This window comes from Miniopterus schreibersii (genome assembly GCF_964146895.1).
Source record: "Miniopterus schreibersii genome assembly, chromosome: 14".
NCBI classification, from domain to species: domain Eukaryota; kingdom Metazoa; phylum Chordata; class Mammalia; order Chiroptera; family Miniopteridae; genus Miniopterus; species Miniopterus schreibersii.
The window spans coordinates 41,388,222-41,411,627 of NC_138114.1; the positions used below are offsets into that span (position 1 = coordinate 41,388,222).

General features: G+C 39.6%; 2 protein-coding genes across 2 annotated transcripts; one reads left to right on the forward strand and one right to left on the reverse strand.

Moving 5' to 3' along the window:
• The first annotated feature begins 2,186 nt into the window (after nt 1-2,186).
• TAF5 (TATA-box binding protein associated factor 5) lies at nt 2,187-15,881 on the forward strand. The gene is made up of 11 exons (XM_081158707.1): nt 2,187-3,083; nt 5,392-5,629; nt 8,864-9,179; nt 9,905-10,068; nt 10,174-10,309; nt 10,962-11,082; nt 11,947-12,076; nt 13,124-13,288; nt 13,964-14,141; nt 14,332-14,509; nt 14,828-15,881. The coding sequence occupies exons 1-11, from the start codon at nt 2,453-2,455 to the stop codon at nt 15,043-15,045; spliced, it is 2,475 nt and encodes an 824-aa protein (XP_081014833.1). The 5' UTR covers nt 2,187-2,452; the 3' UTR covers nt 15,046-15,881.
• ATP5MK (ATP synthase membrane subunit k) lies at nt 15,877-23,380 on the reverse strand. The gene is made up of 4 exons (XM_081158708.1): nt 23,219-23,380; nt 19,517-19,612; nt 19,337-19,429; nt 15,877-15,980 (listed from the first exon to the last, which is right to left on the reverse strand). The coding sequence occupies exons 2-3, from the start codon at nt 19,601-19,603 to the stop codon at nt 19,340-19,342; spliced, it is 177 nt and encodes a 58-aa protein (XP_081014834.1). The 5' UTR covers nt 19,604-19,612; nt 23,219-23,380; the 3' UTR covers nt 15,877-15,980; nt 19,337-19,339.
• Nucleotides 23,381-23,406: the final 26 nt, after the last annotated feature.

Genomic DNA, 23,406 nt, shown 5'->3' on the forward strand with positions numbered 1-23,406 from the left:
ATTACCCAACTGGATTACTTGAAGCAGGAACAATAAATCTTGAAGAACTAATTTAAAATGCTATGAAAAATATAATGCTTGAAGTAAATAACTCAATAAATGGGTTACGCAGCAATATGGATCTAGGCCAAAAATGACTTATTGCACTGAAAAATCAGGTTATGGAACTCTTCTGGGAGGTATTAGGAAAAGGTAAACATGAAAATATTAAAGTTAACAGACCTAGAGGATAGAATTATAATACCTACATCCTAAGAATCCAAGAAGTTGGGATAAAATAGAGGGGAGGATATTATTTGTAGATATAATGCTTGCTAAGTGCCCAAACTAAAAAAAAAATTTTTTTAAATCTCAGATTGAATGGGTACATAAAGGGCAAATCAGGATAGACAGAAAAAAACTAATTCTAGATACATTAGAGTGACATGAAAGAACATCAAAGAGAAAGAGAAACATCCAGAGTTCAAGAGTAGCTCTTCTATGAAGGAACAAGATACAGAGTGACACTAGACCTCTTAAAGCATCCCAAAAAGAAAGTAGGAAAATGGGAGAAGGGGTCAGAAAGGAAGGGGAAAAGAGAATAAAAAATTAATAGTGGGCCTTGCAGGAATTCAATACACTTATCTCTATTGTGGTGTAACAGAAAAATCACTCTACTTGGTGTAAGTAACCTCAGCTGAAGTCTCAACCCACACTCTTTGGAGACAAAGCCAGGTAAAAGCTGGACCCTATAGAAAGTGGGTAGCTGTACTTCGAGTCCAGTATCTGGGCAATAGTTGCACAGGTGAGTCCAGTTTCCAGGACCTGATTTGAGAGACTAATGTATGCATCAGAATGGTAATTTAACCCCGGCCGGGTATGGCTCAGGGGTTGAGCATCAACCTATGATCCAGGAGATCGCAGTTTGATTCCGGTCAGGGCATGTGCCTGGGCTGCAGACTCAATCCCCAGTCGGGGGTGTGCAGGAGGCAGCTGATCAATGACTCTCTCATCATTGATGTTTCTATCTCTCTCTCTCTCCCTCCTTCCTTTCTCTGAAATAAAAAAAAATATATATTAAAAAAAATGTTAATTTACTATTACTAAGGGGGTAAAACATCTTTCCAGGGAATAGTAAACACATCTGGGCTTGTTATTCATGGCATCGCTCATCTAAGTACTCAATTAATTACAGTTAATATCAACTAGTGAATACTGAATCGGAAATATTAGTTGAATGATCCTGAGGAAAATGATGAATTCTCCCCATCTCATAAGCATGTACCATCAGATTTAGGTTCTCCCTCTCGGTCAGTGCTAAGTAAATGCTAATCAATTCTTGCTCATTTCCCCTCACCCTCGAATCCCCATGTTTCATAATCTTTGCATATCCAATTAGATTTGTTTTATATTTCAGTCTTGAAATCACCATCAACATCATGATTGGACTTAACATTTACAAAATACCTTTTAAAACAAAGTGAAAACAACCAATAGCTATTACGTGTTAGGTATCATATATACATCATTCCACTTAATCCTCACACAGCTTTATGAGGTAGGTACTATTACTGTCCTTAATTTAGAAATTGGGCAACTGGGGTAGAGTGAGTTAAGTAACTTGTTCTAGGTCATTTAGCTGGTAATCAGGGTCAAAGGAAGCTAGTAAGACCTCAAAACCAACAACCTGGATAACTGTGCTAGATCTTCCCAATGTCCCAGGTTCACTCTTCCTGTTTGCACCTGTCCCACAGAGTTGCGAGATTCAAGGGAGATAAAACATGGAGCAGGGTTTTATAACCTAAAGAAGCATACTGCAAAGTGGCATATACTATTTTTAAATTTACGTTTAAAATGTAGAAATTTTACAATTTGTAACAATGAATAACGTAGCACGAATACAGAGTGCACACATGTCACATTCAATTTTGAATTTAGGTACTTAAAAACACTTTATTGAAATATAACTTGTGCTCTAAAGTTCACAAAGCGTAGGCGTGCAGCTCGATTAATTTTTACCGAAGTAAAAACTGAAAGAAAAAAAAAAGTAACCACTACCCAGATCAAAATATAAAACATTACCAGTATCCCAGAAGCCTCCCTCCGGCAAATGATATATGCTTCTGAGTTAAAGACCTGGATTCGAAAATTGACACTTTCTTCTTGCGTGACTTTGGGAAGTTATGTAACTTCTTTGGGTCTCGGCTGAGCCATCTGTAAAGTGAGGATAGTAGTACCTTATAAAATTGTTGGATTAAAGGTCATGCAATATAAACCGTCTATCGTTGTGCCTGAATATAGCTGGTCTGCAATTAATGGTAATTATTTTCAGGCAAATGCAATAGGCGGTCGCCAACTCCAACTTCCTGCCCTTCCGTCACTCACTTTTGAAAGTTGCTCTTGCTCGAATTCCTTTTCTCCTTCTTTCTCGCCCCTCCTACTGCCGTAAATTGCCCTCCAGAGGTGTCGTAAAATGCCTTTTCCCCGCCCTCCATGTGGCGAAAACTCAATCACACTTGACGGCACAAGGTGGCTCAGCCGCAAGATGGCGGCGCTGGCGGAGGAGCAGACGGAGGTGGCGGTCAAGTTAGAGGCTGAGGGACCGCAGACGCTGCTACCTCCTCAAGCGGGGGACGGCGCTGGCGAGGGTGGCGGCGGCACTACCAACAACGGCCCCAATGGCGGCGGCGGGAACGCTGCGGCGGCGTCGTCAGCCGGTGGGGATGGTGGGACCCCCAAACCTCCGGTGGCTGTCTCTGCCGTTGCCCCGGCGGGGGCGGCCGCGGTGCCCGCCGCTGCTCCGGAGGCCGGCGCTTCCCACGACCGACAGACTCTGCTGGCGGTGCTGCAGTTTCTACGGCAGAGCAACCTTCGCGAGGCAGAAGAGGCACTGCGCCGTGAGGCCCGGCTGTTGGAGGAGGCAGTGGCGGGATCCGGAGCCCCGGGAGAGGCGGACGGCGCCGGCGCTGAGGCGGCTAGCGCGCTTCTCAGCCGGGTCACCGCCTCGGCTCCCGGCCCTGCGGCCCCCGACCCTCCCGGCACCGGCGCTTCGGGCGCTGCCGCCGTCTCGGGCTCAGCAACAGGTCCTGTGGCTCCGGGGAAAGGTGAGCCGCCTGGACCCGGGGAGGCAGCGGCGGCATGAAGGGGAACTAGCCGGGAACGCCGTGGCTGGCGGGCCTGCACCTCTGCGGGCTTGTTTTGAATTTCCTGGGCCCGCCTCTAGGGCCCACATGCCCGCCCCTTTCTCCAGTGCGCCGGCTGCGCAGTCAAGCCCTCTTGGTAGAGCTGTCAGTTCCACCGAGAGGCTGAGGAGAGCTGTTGAGCAGAGGGATGTATGGGGAAGGTGGGAGCAGGGAGCCAGGGACCTTCAGGTTTTTGGTCTCTTTCCTCTTATTTGGGCTTTTGAGCCTTGGGCAGGTCTGCATGACCACTGACAATATTCGTACAGTTCTGTACTAGCATACGTTAGGTACCATAAATACTTTAGGTTCCATATAATAATTCTCACAGTTCCACGGTAAGCTACACAGTATCTCTACTTTAGAGTTGAGTAAACAGACTTGAGAATAGCCAAGAGATTTACTTCTGACTGCATAGCCAGGGAGTGATGGAACATAGTGTAGCCAGTATTTCTTAAAATACAGGTTAACTACCACGAATGTTAAATCTTTTGGGGAATGAAGATTCCTGGGCATCACTTCAGACTTGGTGAATCGGACCCTGTAGAAGTGGATCTGGGAATCTGCATTTTTGAATAAATGCTTCCAAGGGGTACTGATGTATGGCAAAGTTTGAGAGTCATTCCTTAAGGAAGAGGTGTTGGACAGACCTGGGTTCAGATTGTGCTTCTGTTGCTTGTGTGATGCTGATTAAGTTATTCTTCCCAAGGTTGAGTTTTTTCCTTCCTCTATTAAATGGGTTATTTGTGAGGCTCAGGTATAATATATGTAAAACGGCTGGCATTGAAAAGTTTATGCCTACGTATCCATTCCTAACACCCGAGGGCTCCTCTTTTCCCAGCAACTGCTTTCACAAAGTTCATGCAGTAAAGGTCTTAAAGGTGATCCTGAGCCAATAATAGTTTGTTGAATTAAATTATCCAGTGCAGAGCTTCTAGCCAAATCAATCTGTATTTGTGAGACCTAGTCTTTGCAGCATTGCTGGAAGTGAAGTATGAATACGTAGCATTGTAACCCATAAATAGAAATGTGCAAAAATGTAATTGAGAGGAATTTTTTCTGAATGCTGAAATTTGTGAATGAACTATATAAGATGGTTGAATGATATTGTTGGTCATTTTGTTAAAATCTCTCACCTCTTCAGAAACTTGACCTATATTTTAGATCATAACTCAGAAACCAGTAAGGAGAAAAAGGCCATCAGAGTAACCAAAATAATTCATATCATTTGTGCAGTAAATAGCATAAGAGTACTATAATTGCAACTTAGAAATTTCCCACAATAAAACTCTGATTCAACTGACACGTATCATTGTTTGATATTGCTATATTACAAATAAATACGCCTTTTTTCTGCCTTGTAATGGTGGTTCTGGAAATTGTTTTAAGTATAAGTATATATTTTGGAAATATAAATAAGGCATGTCCTTCCCACCCTTAAAATGCTTATAGGAGTGAAAGATGGACACATATGGATAGGATGTTACAGGAAAGTTACACAGTACTTTAGCTCAGGGAACTGGGAATGTTACTCAAGGGCATGGGGATGGTGGTGGTGGGTGCAATTTGCATGAGCCTTGAGAGATTAATATAGTTTGATTTGCACATACCATGTTTTATAAAATTTATCTTTAAAATAAGGTAGCTCCAGGAAAAATATTGAATCTCTTGTTATTGAATTGAAAATTTTGTTTTGGCGCACTTTATCCCCACCCCCACCCCACCCCCACCCCCTAGCATGCCCATACCTTTCCCTTCCCTCTCTTCTTCCCGCACAGGCATGCATCTCCTAAATTCTAAGGTTCCCCATGAGACTTGTAATCAGGGGAGCAATGGGCAGCGTCAGCTCGCCCAGGGCTAACCCCCTGAACCTGTCTCCAAGACCCACTTTTCTGACTTTTCAGTGAGCCAAAGCAGCCTAGTCTAGGCTGTCTCCTATTGCTTCTTCTATCCTAAGTCCTTCCTTGTTTCACTGTCCCCAGTTTTAATAAATGTACTCTCAAACTCAAAAAAGAAATTTTTGTTTTAAGATGTGGACAAGCTGAAGGAGTTTTGGATAGGTGACTGAAACAAAGTAAAAATCCCATTAAAAGATTATGTGATTGTGTTGGGGAAGGGAGTTTGAGAGGAGAAAGACAAATATCAATCACCTCTGGACCTTAGCCAAATAGCCCTAGTCATTTGGTGCATATTAGGTTATTTTCTTGAAAGCTGTTTTTCTTTTTTTAAACAGTTGGAAGTGTAGCTGTGGAAGACCAGCCGGATGTCAGTGCTGTGCTGTCAGCTTACAACCAACAAGGAGACCCCACAATGTATGAAGAATACTATAGTGGACTGAAACACTTCATTGAATGTTCCTTGGACTGCCATCGGGCAGAGTTATCCCAACTTTTTTACCCTCTGTTTGTACACATGTACTTGGAACTAGTCTACAATCAACATGAAAATGAAGCAAAATCATTCTTTGAGAAGTATGTGAATTTTTATATATATTATATATATAACATATGTATGTACATATATATAATGTATATACTCATCTGTGACCACACAAATGTAAGATTGCAGCTCAAAAAGTATTTTATGAAGGACAGGTACCTGGTGCTATGGGAACCTAAAATGAGGGGGTCTGATCTAGTTGGAGAAGTCATGGAAGGCTCCCAGAGGAAGTGATGCTTGAGGTAAGATCTAAAGATTGGGTAGGAGTTAACCAGATGAAGAGAAGAGGAAAAAGCATGTGTGAAAGCTAAGCTCTGTGGCAGTAGGGACCATGGTAGGTAGAAAGATGAAAGAAGGGCAGTGTGGCTAGAGCAGAGTATGAGGGTGGTGGTACTACATGAAGCTGGACAACTGGTTAGGGGCTGGAATAGGTAGGTTCTTGGGCCATGTTGAAGGTCTTTGTTTATTCTAAGAGTAGTAAGAGGTTGTATTGTATAGGATTAGATTTGGCTGAGATTCACTGAAAACTCTAACATAATGGCATAAGTAAAATATCCCAAGAGAACATGAAGCTATGTTAGGATGAGATTAGATTGAGAATGACTGAAAACCCAAACAAAATAGAGGCTTAAATAGGATAAAAACATTTCTCTCATGAAGTTAGGTAGTCCAGGGCTGGTATGGATTCCTTGATTAGCAAGGCCCCAGGCATTCTCGATCTTGTTGCTCTACCATCCCTGTCATGGAGCTTCCACCTGTGGCACAAGATGGCTCTAAGCAATCACATTTCTTCCTTTTTTATGTCATTAGTCAACAATCACACCTATTTACAAGGAAGGTAGGAAATGTGCTGTTTACCTAAGTGTCATTGTGCTCAGTCAACATGTGTTCTATTCAGGAGGAAGAAATAAAAATGGATATTTGAGGACAGTAAGGCACCTCTGCTATAGAAGTTATTGAAGGAGCATGTTATTAAATTTTCATTCTGAAAGAACCTTTATGCAGTGGGGAAAACTGGTGTGTGGGGGGGGACAGATTGACTATAGATTGACGAGTCTGGGAGTTTATTGTAGTGGTTCTCCACTGGGGACAATGTTATTCCTCTCCCCAGAAAATCTGTGGAGGTGTTTTTGGTTGTCATAATGACTAGAGGGGAGGAGCAGGTATACCAAATGTTCTAATATGTGCAGGTATTCCTACTTAGTAGAGAATTGTTCCGTCTCAAGTGCCAGTAGCACCTTGGTTGAGAAACACTGAACTAGGGTGTGGTAGTGTTGGTGAAAGGGAGTGGAGGTATTGGTGAGATACTTGGTGATAGATTGGATATAGAGGTGAAGGAGATGAAGGTATTATTGATAACCCCTAGGTTTCTGGCTCCTCTTGCTGAATAGGGGTGCCCTTCACTGAGATAGAAAACCCTGGAGGAGGGTGTGGAAAAATCTTGAGTTCAGATTTGAATATGCCTGTGACCTTTTAAGAGGTGTCAAGTTGTTAGGTGGATGATATATAAGGCTTTGGAGCTCAGAGGAGAGGTAGGGACTAGAACCATGAATTGGAATGTAATGTTGATGGATATGGATGAGATCAACTGGAAGCGGTGTGACAAAAGTCAGTGTTGTGTATAATATTGATGGCTATGGATGAGATTGTCTGGGAGGTGTATGAAATAAAGTCATTGAGAGTGTTAGGCCTGAGTTTTGAGGACCTCTGACATTTGGAGTAGAAGAAATATAAAAGAAGTAGAAGAGATGGCCAAGTAGAAGAGATATAAAAGGAGATGCCAGAGAAGTAGGAAGAAAACCAGGAGAGTGTTGAGTTGTAGAAGCCAAAGACATGTTTAAAGAGGGATGTAGTGATATGAGAATCCTGCAGCCTGACTGAAATCTAAAGGTTTTTATCCAGGAAAAAAAAAAAGGAGGCAGTGCTTAAAAGTGTGAATGAGAGCTCTTTACTACAAGCAATAGACCTAGAAACCAGGACTTATTAGATAACACAGGTAGTGGTCATAGAAGAATAATAAAACTCAGGATTCTTGGCTTCTATGCCATTATATTCATTCATTGTTCCATGATGCCTAATAGAAGGCATATAGAGCAAATGTTCTGTAGTTCAGTGTTTTTGGGGAAAAAAATTAAGGCTGATGGTGATGGAACTTCTACCCTAAGCTCATTTTTCTTACAGTATTGTCATCAATACACCTTTTCAATTCTCATGGTATAGTCAACTCACATAGGAAGCTGGAATATCATAGGGGACTCCCTGTCTCCTTGTTATCAGTCTCAGCCCTTCCCTGGACCCAATGCTCAGATGAGGTTATAAGCAGTGACAAACATTAAGAGGCTGAGATTTCTAATTTCATTCAAATCTTAGAAACCTTTAGTTCATATCTCAACGAGTCATAATAGGGTAACGGGTAATAGTTTAGGAATCTATTGGCTATGTGTCTATCAGAGCTAGGGTAATAATATCTTATGTTTGATCATTGTTTTATTCTAAATGTTTTTGCATTGCTTGCTGCTCTTAGTGAATGCCAAATATATGTTCTTTAATTTTACTTTATTAGGAATATTAAGATTTGTATAAATAAAAATACATTTAAATTTACTAATTGTTACCAAGGCTGGAAAGTCTATTTAATTGCCTTTGGTAATGGTGAGTAAATGGAAGTGCTTGTCTTTGGTATCAATGTTTGTTCTTTAGTCATATTATTAAAGTACTGACTTTTAACAAATATCTGGTATTAAGAATGTATGAAATCATTAAAAATTGTGGGTTTTATTAGAAAGCCACGTACTGATTATTGTTGAGAGGCTGGGTGATAGGTACATTGAATTCATTATACTAATTTCTACTTTTGTTTATGTTTGAAATTTTTCATTAAAAAAGTTTTTAAAAAAGTGGGTTTTGAGAGAACATAAAATTTAGTAAAGCAAAGATTCTACCATTTTTCAAATGTCTACCAATGGTGGCATTCAGAAGAGACTGTCAACCAATGATGGACATCTTATCTTTCATTCACTTGTTATTTATTTCAAATTCTCTTAAAATGTTTATGATACATTTCATTAGAGAGTTAAATTGGTCATTTTTAGGATGAATTCAGAAACTGAACTGTAATTTTGAAATAAGTCACTTCTGATCCTACAGCTAGTCCAGGATTATTCAGACACGTTGAATATATTCTGGAATGTTTATAAATATATTGGGGGAGAGGCAGATCCCGTATGATTACATTGAAAAATGACTTTTTAAAATCACTAAAACAGGTTCCATGGAGATCAGGAATGTTATTACCAAGATGACCTACGAGTATTATCTAGTCTTACCAAAAAGGAACACATGAAAGGGAATGAGACCATGTTGGATTTTCGAACAAGTAAATTTGTTCTGCGTATTTCCCGTGACTCGTACCAACTCTTGAAGAGGCATCTTCAGGAGAAACAGAACAATCAGATATGGAACATAGTTCAGGAGCACCTCTACATTGACATCTTTGATGGGATGCCGCGTAGTAAGCAACAGATAGATGCGATGGTGGGAAGTTTGGCAGGAGAGGCTAAACGAGAGGCAAACAAATCAAAGGTATGGGAATAAACCTAAGAACTATATAATGCAGATTATGAAAAATTGTAGCATTTCCATCTACACATTTTTCTTATGGCTAGTTTGGGAATAATTTTACACTGTATACTAAATTTCGTGAGAATTGGGGAATGGTTGCATTTAACAGAACCCTAGCTACAGTGATGGAAACAAGTAAGGGTTTCTCTCATGTAAAATGATATTATAGAGGAAGGCCCTCCTGGGCTGGCATGAGGGCTCCACAATGCCATCAAGGACCCTGGCTCCTACTCTCTGCTCCACAATATTTTTAGAATGTAATTCGCTTTGTGCTCACAGATTGCTGTTGCAGCTCCAGCCTTGCAACTGCATTCCAGGAAGGCATAGGGGGAGCACAAGAGGCTTATCCCTGCAGAATCTCTCCTTTTTCTTTTTATCAGGAAAAGTATTTTTTTCTAAAATCCTACCCTGTATATTAGTTGGCCAGAATGACATTATATATGGCCATTCCTAGCTGCATGGGAGCCCAGGAACAGAAATTATTTAACTGATCATATTGCTGCCCCAACACTCAGGGTTCTGTTAGTAAGGAAGAAGGGGACGATGGCTGTTGGGTAGACAAGTACAGAATCTGCTTCAGGGTATAAAGTGCTCTGTTGTAATTGTGACATCCTGTCAAGATATGAAAAGGATGTATTAATGAACAAAAAATTAATTTAAAAAACATTGGCTCTTTTGACTTGTAGGTGTTTTTTGGTTTATTAAAAGAGCCAGAAATTGAAGTGCCATTGGATGATGAGGATGAAGAAGGAGAAAATGAAGAAGGAAAACCTAAAAAGAAGAAGCCTAGAAAAGACAGTATTGGATCCAAAAGCAAAAAGCAAGATCCCAATGCTCCACCTCAAAACAGGTGAGGAAAAAAACCTCAGGAACATGTGTGGAGGTATAAATTGATAAGTTTTACAGGGCTCTAGTTTCTTAATAGAATAATTTCCAGTCCGTTTTTCTTTCACAGAATCCCTCTTCCTGAGTTGAAAGATTCAGATAAGTTGGATAAGATAATGAATATGAAAGAAACCACCAAACGTGTGCGCCTTGGGCCAGACTGTTTACCCTCCATTTGTTTCTATACATTCCTCAATGCTTACCAGGTTAGTAAACTAATTGGGCAGTTTCTTCCTGGAAAATCATGTAAAAATGGTGATTTACTATTAAAAGAAATGTGTTAATTAAAATGGAGTTTTCTTATTTAAACTCTCAATGTAAATATAGCTTAAAGACAGCTATTAAGAAAGGAGAATTAGACACTGCTATGAATAGATAGAAGGCAATGTTTAAAAGAACTCGAGCAACTTGTAGATACCAGAATCCTGTGTACATGTGTCCCTGGTTTCACTGATCAGAATTCTTCTGCTAGCCTTTGAGGAGGAAACTGTAGTTCATCTCTATTGAACTTGGTTTAAGTGCTTATATAAACTTAGTATTTTTTATTAACAATTCCACATGTATTTATAGATTCTTTATAATAGGCGGCTGATGATATATTTAGTAAAGGGCAAAAATGATTAACATTTGTTTCATGTCATCCACTTCAAATTTCGAAGGAAAAAAGGGGTAAAGATGACATGTTCTAAAAGTGATTTCAAACAGTTGGTTTCACAGAAGAATGAAATCTCAAATCATATTTTATATGAGAAAAGTAGCTATCATTATTTATTCTATAAGATGTGATTGTAATTTTCTCCCCTAAAACAATATTGTTTGGTATAAAGTTTTTGTTTTGTTTTGTTTTGTTTTTGGCAGGGCCTTACTGCAGTGGATGTCACTGATGATTCTAGTTTGATTGCTGGAGGTTTTGCAGATTCAACTGTTAGAGTGTGGTCTGTGACTCCCAAAAAGCTTCGTAGTGTCAAGCAAGCAGCAGGTAACTGAGATGACCTGTCAGGATGTAAATTCTTTGTTAGTTTACACCAATCTTGATTTCTATGGATTATATGCCAGAGATTGTGATTTTAGTCGACTTTCATTTGATTTTACTTTAACTCAAAATATTAACATTCCCAATAGCTGCATTGGAGTGGCAATCAGGAGACTAGGGTGCTAGACTGGTTTAATTTCTCTGGGCCTCAGTTTTCTTCTCTGTAGAATGAGGGGATTAGGCTAGAAAACTCCTTAAGTTTAAGAATACAACATTTTGTGATTGATGGCTTGTGAATTTTAAGAAAGCTTTAAAGCAGATAGTGGGAGAATATTTTGTTTTAGCCATAAAAAATGGCTAAAAAAGAGATCAGGATTTCATGCTTGCTGTACTTTTAAGTAAAATAATATACTTTCAATGGTTTTCATTTTTGTGAAACATTGTGATATAGTGGATAATTTGAGTTTCAGTCCTACATTAGGTCCAACATTGATTATTGCTAGCTGTGTGCACTCTAGCAAATTATTAAAACACCTTGCTAACCGGCTATTTCAAGCCAAAACTCACTCGTGCAGCTGGCTACTTTTCTGTCGTTGACTGGTCAACAAGGTGTTTAAAATTACTTAAATTAATATAATAAGTGCAGACATGAGTTATCTAGTGACTGGTCAGCAAGGTGTTAACTCCTCCGCACCTGTTTCCTCTGCTATACATTGGAATAGTATCACCTAATTTAGAAGCATTAGCACAGTGGGTGGTATGCAGAAGGAACTGTTCAAGTGTTAGTTCTTTTTCTGAACCGTGATGTGATTGCCGTAAAATGTTTTAATGAATGTACTTTTAAAAATCAGTATTTCTGAACCATTTTAGATCTTAGCCTCATAGACAAAGAATCAGATGATGTATTGGAAAGAATCATGGATGAGAAAACAGCAAGTGAGTTAAAGATTTTGTATGGTCACAGTGGGCCTGTCTATGGAGCCAGCTTCAGTCCAGATAGGTAAAGTACAAACAATAAATTTAAGTACTGCTGTTACTATACTGAAATTATATAAAAGTTAATTACTGGAAACATTATGCAAATGTTAGGGAACTTTCTGTTAGAAAAATCTCATGGTTGCTTGTCAGTCATTATCTTTTAGAATCTTGCCATGTGCTAATTCATCTTGTGTGTACAAGATAGCAACTTACTGTATATTCAAATTTACAGACTTGAGATGCACAGCTTCAGGGTTTGCTGGTTTTAAAAATTAGTTTTAGTTTTGTATAACCCTTGATTTGACTTGCTTCTTTGGGTTTGTGGCTACTGCTCTTTTTCACCATCTCTAAACTTATGATTCCTGAGATTAAAGGCTTATTAGCTATTAATCGAAGATTTATTTTTGTACAATCAAAAGAACTAAGACAATATTGACAAGGAAATTTGTAGCCCATAAATAGGCATCATGATTTCTAACATTCCATAGAAATGGGAAAAGGGTATGTTGTATTCATACCATCTGTATCTTACTTGGATATTAGCTTTTAATCCATCAAGATTTTCATCTTTATGAGCCTTTGAGAATGAGGTTTTTGTTGTTTGTTAGGGTTTAGCCAGATGATACATTTTTACTTGAGGGAAACGTTTGATTTTGGTGAAAATCATACTACTTTGAGTAGTTCAGCTTTTGTATCTATCCCTAAAAAAGGTAGATTATTCATGTGTCTGTAGTGTTTTTTGTTTCTGCTTTTATGTGTGTCAAAAAGTTATTCCCTTTTAAATGCTTATACAAGTCATACAGGATAGGAAAATAGCATCTTCATTTTAAAATAAAAATTAAAAAAAATAAATAAATAAAAAATTGAAGTGACATATCACATTCCTTAGCCTTTTTAAATTGACCTTGACTGTACTTTTTGTCATTATCCCTTTGTATTACTTTTTGTGAATGCCATATATAAATTAAAAGTGAGATGTAGCATGTCAGCTATATTTAATATATTCAAATGTATAGAAACTGGACAGGTAACTAAAAGTTATTCTGGGAAATATATTCTCTTACCTCAGGAACTACCTGCTTTCCTCTTCAGAGGATGGAACTGTTAGATTGTGGAGTCTTCAGACATTTACTTGCTTGGTGGGATATAAAGGACACAATTATCCAGTTTGGGACACACAGTTTTCTCCATATGGATATTATTTTGTGTCAGGGGGCCATGACCGAGTAGCTCGGTAAGTACATTGTGATCTTATAACTGGGTTTACTCAAGGAACAGAATGGTTTCTTGTTGGAAATTACGACTCAGCCAAATTCATTTTCACTTCTGTTATTCAGGATCAACTTTTTAGAGAATGTCAGCTTTATAGCTCATTTGAAAATGAATTTGGAAAAAGAGTATTACTATGTCTATAATTATGTCTACATGAAGAGTTTTGAGTTATTTCTCTTTCTCAAGTTAGCTTATTAACACACTTTCCCTGCCTTCTACCTGCTGTTTAACTTTTTTTAGATTTATTTTTTTTATATGTATCTTTTCAGTTTTTTATCAGTTGTTTAACCTTGTCTTTCACTACTACTGTAGCACCTGTTTCCCTGTCATCTCTTTAAAAGTTCAGGATGAGGTAACTCAGGTCAGAAATTATGTGGTGACCAAAGATTTCTATGGGTTAGACTAGGAGTTGGATCGGATAGAAGGGCGGGAGGCGAGAACTCAAGAATAATAAAAAAAATATTTTTACCAGATCATTTTTCTTAAGAATGTTGTTTAGTCTCAATCATTCCTTCTTTTCAAGTGATGGGGGACCCATTTGGAACTAACATTTCACATAGATATTTATTTTGGATAGAATTGTGGCATTTCATAGTTTACTAATTATTATCTTTACTTTTAATAAATTTTTAAAAAGGCTCTGGGCTACAGACCACTATCAGCCTTTAAGGATATTTGCTGGCCATCTTGCTGATGTGAATTGTACCAGATTCCATCCAAATTCTAATTATGTGGCTACGGGCTCTGCAGATAGAACTGTGCGGCTCTGGGATGTCCTGAATGGGAACTGTGTAAGGATCTTCACTGGACACAAGGTATTTTTACACCTTCATTATTCCAGTACACAAGGTTGCTACTGAGATAAAAAAATATTTAAAAAATGAACCAGTGACACAAACATTCTAAAGATGCTATTCGTACCACTACACTTAAAAATTCTAACTTTGTCTTATTTTCTTAGATTTTGGCCCTACTATTGACTGTTTCTATGAACTTCTTTTCTAGGGACCAATTCATTCCTTGACATTTTCTCCCAATGGGAGATTCCTGGCTACAGGAGCAACAGATGGCAGAGTACTCCTTTGGGATATTGGACATGGTTTGATGGTTGGAGAATTAAAAGGCCACACCGATACAGTCTGTTCACTTAGGTTTAGTAGAGATGGTGAAATTTTGGCATCAGGTAAATGACTAGAAATGGCTTTGTGGTAAAGGGTGTATGGTATGTTAAAAGGAAACAATAAGTGTTGACAATTGCAAAATTAAGTCCTGCTGTTTTAGGCTTTGCTTCTGTTTAGCCATGATTCCAGAGTATTACTCTACATGTATAATGACCTCACGTTAAACTACTGCTTGAAATGCTCCTTTAGAAGGAATAGAATTGTTAATCAGGTTTAGATTTTTCACCAGAAATATACAGTAAATAAACTGTACTTGGCAAAATGTCAGAAGCTAAATATGGTAGATGCTACTAAATGGTTTCCTTTGACTTTCCCTTTAGGTTCAATGGATAATACAGTCCGGTTATGGGATGCTATCAAAGCATTTGAAGATTTAGAGACTGATGACTTTACTACAGCCACTGGGCATATAAATTTACCTGAGAATTCACAGGAGTTATTGTTGGGAACATATATGACCAAATCCACACCAGTTGTACATCTCCATTTTACTCGAAGAAACTTGGTTCTAGCTGCAGGAGCTTATAGTCCGCAATAAACCATCGGTATTCAAGACCTTTGGAAGCTACTGTTTGAAAAAGGGAGACTAAAAGCAAATACCTCAGTGATTAATATTTAAGCTACAAAGAATGTTTTGTCTATATGGATCTGGAAGTATGCTGCTTGGAAAATCTTAACAGGAGAGTTCCACGTTTCTATAGCAACCACATTTAACTAATTTCCGTTAGTTGAATAAGAGGTATTATGTTCATGGAGGGGACATTTATGGTGCTTTGGAATGTGTGGAAACTATGCATTTTCTGTTCAAATGCTATTTTAATTTATTATGTTTAGAAAAAAACCAATTGATTTCAGTAATTCCTCTTCAAGATTCAAACTGAGTAATATAATACCATCTTCAATTTTAGCTGAAGAATTCTATGAGCATGTTATGTTTTCTGCTGTAAAAATGTAGTTACTGTATGGCACTCAAGTACTATGTTAAATGACCTACAACATTTTTGCTTGGCCTATGACTAGTGGAATGTATGTAACTAGGTAGGGTGAACTACAGTTCCTTTCTTTCTAAGATTTAGATAAAATACAACCACCCACTGACATCTGAATTTGCACCTGTTAGATTTTGAGTGCACCGAAACACTCTATAAGTCAGGTGAAGAAATTTAGCTTCCATGTTCTACTTCAGCTAAAATGGCTATTCACAACCTTGTACACTTGAAGTCAGACAGACATTTCAGTTGCTTACCTCCAGTACTGAGCCTTGCTTTGAGAAACTAAAATTCAGACCAAGTCACTGCCAGTTTTTTGCCTTTGTTGCATTTTGTACAGTTTTTATATTTTTGATATCTTGTAAATAAAGACAACCAGCTTTTCCAGGTTCATAATTTATTGTACAAATTGAGTATCACATGATGAGTTGACATTAGCTTCTCCAGGCTTGGGAAATTAACAGATGATGTACAATTTAGAATCCTATAAACAAAGCAAAAATAGTTCAGACACAAACGTGTTCAACTTTACTTTCAAGACATTCAGTAACTGGTATAGGACTATACATGAACCCCGAAATTGAATGCAAATTCATCAAATTCTCAAAGGAGTCAGTAACCTCCAAAATTAAGGTGTATCTCAGCATAATATAATTTAACCTAACATTTTACCTTTAACAAAAGAGCTGCCAACAATTCAGTATGATCCTAAATGTATGCTATTGGAAAAGTCAAGTATATAAAGTAACATTTTAAACAGAAGTCGGGTATATTATCTAGTATGTGTCAGATATTTAGAATCTGAGACATAATTTCTCCATTTGTATGGTGGGGGTACCTAACACGGAAAATTGAGTAAAATACTACATTTGCATTCTGGGGTATTCAGTCCCTTAAGGATTGGAAAAGCTCTTAAAAGCAGAAGGAAAATTTTCTGTTCGTGGAGAGCTACATTGGACAAAGATCTGGATTTTGGGTTTTCTGCCCATCATTTACTGCTGACACACATATTTATTCACTCAAGCATAGGTAAACTGGGAGTTGGCACTATAAGAAGAAAATGAAGTATATGGGGATTTAAGGAAAAGATATATATAAAAACTTGAAACCAACCACATCAAAATTACAACTAAACTACAAAACAATCATCATTAAGAACTGCCCAAAATCTAGCTAAATGGAAATCCTACAACTAGGGAATTAAGCAGGTCCTCTTAAAGGGCCTGCACACAGACATACTCTGACTCACTCCCTCTGAACTCCAGTGCTAGGACAGCAGCTCGAAAGGGACCAGGGACATATGGGCAGGAAATGAATTGTCTGGCATTGGTGAGAACTGGGGGGCCAGCTTTGTGCCAGACAAAAATGCTGGCAGAGGCCATTGTTCCTTTTCTGAGCCCCCCTCCAACCAAGCTGGCAGGTGGGCACCATATCTGAGTCTCCATCAACCTGGCTCACACTGCCCCACCCTGGTGATTACCTGAGACCCCATCCAAGCTGTTTCCAGGGGCTTTTCCCTATGAATGGCCTGTCTTGGCTCATGCTCAGACTTGCCAAAAATCTCCTCTTGCTAAGTGGCTGAAGGACTGGCACTAGCAGTAGCCAGCCTTGGTTTGCAGGTTGGCCTCACCTGGGTACCTCCAAGCCCAGCACAAGTAGCAGCCACCTGCAGGTTGCTTTGTAGCTCATGCCAGGTGGCCCCAGGCAGAACACAGGTGGTGGTCAGAACACAAGGAGTGGCTGACCTTGGCCTGTACCTCTTGAGACGCCAGAGCGAGTGCACCCATTGGGAAGCTTCAGACGACATCAATGTACCACCCAACGACTTTCACAAGCAACATAGTCAAGAGACAGACTCAGCAGGCACCAGAGCCCCACTGATCCTCCACGGTGGTTGGTGGTTGCAGCCAGTCCTTGCAGCCGACTGGGCTGGGGGTAAATCCCTCCCATTGTTATGCCAACAGCAATGAGGCTCAACTACAACAGGAAAGTGTACACACCCCACACAGGGGGCACACCTGGAGTGCTCAGCTTGGGTGATTAGGGAGGCTGTGCCACTGGACCCTAAAGAACACCTACTACATAAGGCCTCTCTACCAAGCCTGGGGAAACACACACAGGTAGGCTGCCAAAATGAGGAGACAAAGAAACATACCCCAAATGAAAGAACAGAACAAAACGGAGACAATCTACTAGATGCCAAGTTCAGAACACTGGTTGTAAGGATGTTCAATGAACTTAAGTGAGAACTTCAACAGCATAAAAAAATGACATGGAAACCATAAAAAAGTACCAGTCAGAAATGAGGGATACACTAACTGAAATGAGTAATTTACAGCTAATCAACAGTAGAGCAGATGAAGCCAAGAATCAAGTCAGCAATTTGGAACATAAGGAAGCAAAAAACACCCAATCAGAATAGCAAAAAGAAAGGAGAACCCCCAAAATGAAGATAGTGTAAGGAGCCTCTGGGACAACTTGAAGTGTACCAACATTTGCATCATGGGGGGTTGCTAGAAGAAGAAATTGAGCAAGAAATTGAAAACCTATTTGAAAAAATGACAGAAAACTTCCCTAACCTGATGAAGGTATGGCTCAGTGGTTGAGTGTTGACCCACAAACCAGGAGGGCACTGGTTTAATTCCTGGTCAGGGCACACGGGTGGGTTGCAGCTCGATCCCCAGTAGGGGGCATGCAGGAGGCAGCTGATTGATGTTTTTCTCTCATTGATGTTTCTATCTATCTTTCCCTCCCCCCTCTCTAAAACCAATAAAAACATTAAAAAAATTCTAATAACTATGTATGGTGTCAGATAGGTATGAGATTTCTTGGGATGAGTTACTTTTCGTAAGTTATATAATGTCTAATCCCTGGGGCGTACACCTGAAACTAGTATTATATGTCAACTTTAACTGACATAAAAAATGCTTAAAAGAAACATCTTGAAACTAGCAAACTAGTAAAAAATGAGCTATATTTGCAACTGATTTAAAAGATTGGTTAGCACTAGCTGGTCTGGCTCAGTGTTGGCCCATGGGCTGAAGGGTCCTGGGTTTGATTCCGGCCAAGGGCACGTACCGTGGCTGCAGGCTCAATCCCTGGCCCTGGTTGGGGTTTGTGTGGGAGGCAACCAGTCAATGTGTCTCTCTCATTGATTTTTTTTTTCCTCTTTCTCTCTCCCATTCTCTCTGAAAAGCAATGGAAAAAAATATCCTCAGGTGAGGATTTAAAAAAAAAATTAAAAAAAACTGGTTAATTATTACATAAAGACCTTATACGAGAGAAATAAGGTCTTCACAAAGATAAAAGTCCCAATGTTAAATGAGAAAAGCACATGAAAAGAATGTTTAGGAAAATACAAATGATAAGCAATTGCAAAAAAAACCGTATAACTTAGACAACCTTTTACAAAGCTGGGTGCCCCACAACTGTTTGGGAAAGAACTTCAGCCTAAGAAACAATCATAGATGTGGACTTTACTTCATGCTCTAAAGTGTTGATTGTAATGTTATATTAAAACGAAATCTAACAGGAGACACGTTTCCTCTGTAAAATAAATCATATATCCACAAGCACTCATACATTCAAATGATAGAAAACTCACCTGTCATAAGACAAAACACAGTCATGAATCATAGCCAATGAAAACCAAATAAAATATACAAAAGAGAGCTAAATCAAAATGGTAACTAAACTTATCAGGGTGATGGGATATGGGTAATATTTTTTCTTGTACGTAATAAGGTTTGCATAATGACAATGATTTACTTTTATAGTCAGAGGGAAAAACCATAACATCAGAATGGCTAAGTTATAAACTTTTAAATGTCAACTCCTTACCTTTTATGTTGCTTTCACAGCTGGAGTTTTTTTAGGCTTTAGCTTGAAGTATAAAACCAGCAAAGCAATGCCTCCATATGTGGCCAGTACACACTGAAAAAGAAAGTAAAAAGTAAAAAGATGTTGTCACACTTCTATAATTCTAAAATAAAACTGCTTAAAGGTATCATTAATACTTACATTCATTCTACCTGTGAGAGTATAAGAGTTGAAATATTTTTTGATACCAGTGAATTGGAATTGGGCATCAGTTTCTGGACCTGCCATGATTTCAATCTTTTAAAAAAAGAAAGAAGACAATAAATTGGTTTGGATGCAATTTAAAAGACTTTACCTTGGTTGCTTTTACACAACACTCCAGAATGTACGTCAAATCATTCGGCATAGGAAGAGAACTCAGTCTCTAAGTCCACCGTCTGACCCAATATTGCTTGATGTTTTCCATTTTGGCTCTATCTATACCATGGTACAATGTACATGGAATTAATCAGTTTTAAGATTAGTTGAAAGTTAGATCTTGTGAAATTTTTCAAAGTTTCTCAGTGGGCTAACCACCAACTAAACAGCTCAACTTGTAACCTCTCCTTTTACAATTTTTTAAATAAATAATTTAAGACTTCCATGGGAGGACAGATAAGGGATCATTACCTAATGGAGTTGATATATAGTAGCTGTTGGTGGTGGGGAAACTGGAATCTTTTTTGCTTGCACCAAAATAGATAAAATATTTAAATGTAAATACTGAAAACCAAGCCCTGGATGGATGGTTGGTTGGTTGGAGTGTCCTGTACACCAAAAGGTTGCAGATTTGATTCCTGATCAAGGTATATACCTAGGTTTCGGGTTTGGTGCCCAGCCAGAGTGTGTATAGCAGGCAACCAATGGATGTTTCTCTCTCTTTCTCTTTCTTTCTCTCTCTCTCTCTCACCCCAGTCCTTTCTCTAAAATCAATAAACATATCCTTAGGTGAGGATTTTAAAAAAATATAGTGAAAAGCAAAAAATCCTGTTAGAAAACATGGGCAAATATTTTAATCATCTTAGGGAAGGGAAATAAAAACAACAAAAGGGTAAAACACAAAATGATAATCAACCTCAGGATCAAAGAAATGTAAAATGAGACCAATATTTAGCAGACTGGCAAAAATAAAATTATAAGCAGTAGTAAGATGGTCAGAAAATAAGCACTCCCTCTGTTGCCTAGAGTATAAACTGGTACAACTTCCTAAAGAGCAATTTTGCATATCAATCAAATTATAAATTTAGTACACCCTTTTATCTAGCTGGTTCACTTGTTCTCCAGGAATTTACCCTCAGAAATATTAAAAAGTGGAAACATGCTACATGGTTCAAGGATGGTGACTGAAACACTGTTTATGAAAGTGAACCAGAAAAACTAAAAGTCCACCTATAGGAGACTGACAAATGATTGTTTCTACTGTAGATCTTTATTTATGTATTGACATGGAAAGATGTCTCCATGTAATGTTAAATTAAAAAAAAAAAATCCTGCCTGGCCAGCATGGCTCAGCGGTTTCGCATCGACCTAGGATCCAGGAGATCAAGGTTCGATTGATTCCTGGTCAGGGCACATGCCTGGGCTGTGGGCTCGATCCCCAGTAGAGGGTGTGCAGGAGGCAGCTGATCAATGATGTTTCTACCTCTCTCCCTCCCTCTCCCTTCCTCTCTCTGAAATCAATAAAGATATATTAAAAGAAAAAAAAAATCCTACTTGTGGACATTATAGAGCACATAAATGCTTCTCCCAGTCTGGTCCTTAGGCCAGCAGCATCAACATCACTGGAAACTTGTTAGAAATGCAAACTGTCAGGCCCTACACCTCAAGTCTAATGAATCAGAAACTCTGGGGCCCAGCAATCTCTAGGTGTTTCTGATGTATGTTAAAGTTTGAAAAACACTGCAGAAAACAATGGAAGAATATATAGCAAACTTTTCAGGAGTTATATCTATAGTACCTGTGTATTTTACAAAGACATGTATTTCTCTTATAATAAAAATAGCAAAGGCATATTCAAAAGTCACCAGAACAATGCTTGAAAATTCGTATGTATGACCACCTATCTACCACGACCGACGCCTCGCCGAGTCGAATGGCAACATAGACGAGCCGGTCGAGGTCCGGTCGAGATTGATAAGCAGTGGCAGTGCTACAGCTGGCTCTTGATGAAATGGAAGAGAAAGAGATCTGTGAGGAAGTCATTGCTATGGTAACTGGCACTCTCCTATTTACCATTCAAAGGCCTTCAGAGGCACTCATGTGCACAGAATTGGCAATGAACATTTTTGACAAATGACCTTAATTTTGAACTGTTTCAAGAACGTTCTTGGGCCCCCTTAGCGGCTTTGGCCTGTCCAGCACATGTAGGAACATCTCCATTAAAGAAACCTTTGTGATGTAGCTTTTATATTAACTGTTTCATTTTATTAAACTTATTAAAGGCCCATTCACCTTCATGATACATTTTTGAATTCTCATAGTAGAAAGTAGGTTTCCAGGAGAAACCCTACAGAAAACAAGGACTTTGTCAAATTATTAACTCATAACCCCCACTACCTCCGCCTAACAAAAATTTTTAGGAGATATGGTGTGCAACTAAAACAACTTAGGATGCTTTAAAGCTCCCTCTACACAATATGGGATGAAGTCTGATGTTTGTGACAGTCCACAGAGGGCTAATTCTGACTTAAGAGCATGGTATAGGAACTGAAATTTACTCTGGGTCTTATAGGAAGACTCTTTAGAGGCTGAGATGGAGCAGGAAGTGGGATGTGGGATGTTGCTGGTAAGATAAACAATGGGAGCAAAGCCTGAAACACTGGGCACTCCTCAGCAAACTGCTTGTTACTCTTGGGCAAAGATCAGAAACCTTTGTGTTAGAGTGCCCTTTGTGGAATAATTGAACTGAAACTTGCTTTCCTTTAGAGTAATACTAAGACGTATCCCGGAAGGAAAAAATAACCTAAGAATAATTGTACTATTTGTTAAATGCCAGCCTGTGGGGAAGGTCTAAGCAATAGTCTTCACTTTTGTTTGTAATTAACTGGCAAATAGTTATCAGGTATAATTAATCCGTCCATGCCTCTCTTCACCTGTAAAACTGGCATTTCAAAAAAGGCCCAAAGTGATTAATTGCCCTAGATACCTTCTGTTTCTCGATACTACTGTTTTCCTGTATGGACACCTACCTGGAATGGTAAGATTACGAAGTAAAGCAGGCAAAGATGAGCGAGAGCCGCTCAGGTACCAGAACCAGCCTCCTGTAACTTCATAGGGTTTACAATTCTCTGTTCTGGCTATACCTCCTAGAAAAGGCCTTCCAGTTGATCGAACATAATGGTATCTGAATCTAACCCGCTACCCGCCGGCCTGGATAACTGCAGGGGCCGGGCCCCACTTAGCCTCGCTCTGACAAAGGCTGCGGCGCAGCTAGAGGAGGTCTGGCTGGCAAGCTTCCTCAGCACAGCTCAGCGGACACAAGCTACTACGGGCATACAGAGGAAAAGAAATTAATTCGGCCAGAGGTGGGGTCAGAAGCTCAAGTTCTCAACCAATATTACGTCACTGGGTGACCTTGGGGGACTCCCTTCGCTGCCGGCCTCATTTTCCTCAATTAAAAATGCAATCTAAGGGCTTCCGGGAGCCCTTGGGAGCGTCTATTCGCGACGCCCAAGGCCGCACAGCTACTGTCCGACCCCTCGCACCGCCAGCCTCGTGATCTCAAATTCCTTTTCCCTTACCCGCCGCCCTCGCCCCCCAAAGCGAAGGCCTCGCGGCGTTCCCGAGCAAAAAATGGTCGGATCCTCGGCCGACGCCGCAAACCTGAGGCGCGAGGTCCGAGCCCAGGCTCCTCTCCATACCCACCTTGCAAAAAGCACGAATCCCGCAGGCTGTGTCCTTCAACGTACCGAGCTTCCCCTCGGCCCCGCCGGAAGAAGCCGCCTCCCGCAAGCGTTCTACGGGCCTCAGCAATACAGCCTTAGACCTCGATTGGCTATGGCTCAAAGTCCCGGTCTTCCGCTTCCTGTTTCTAAATCTCCGCCCCCTATGCA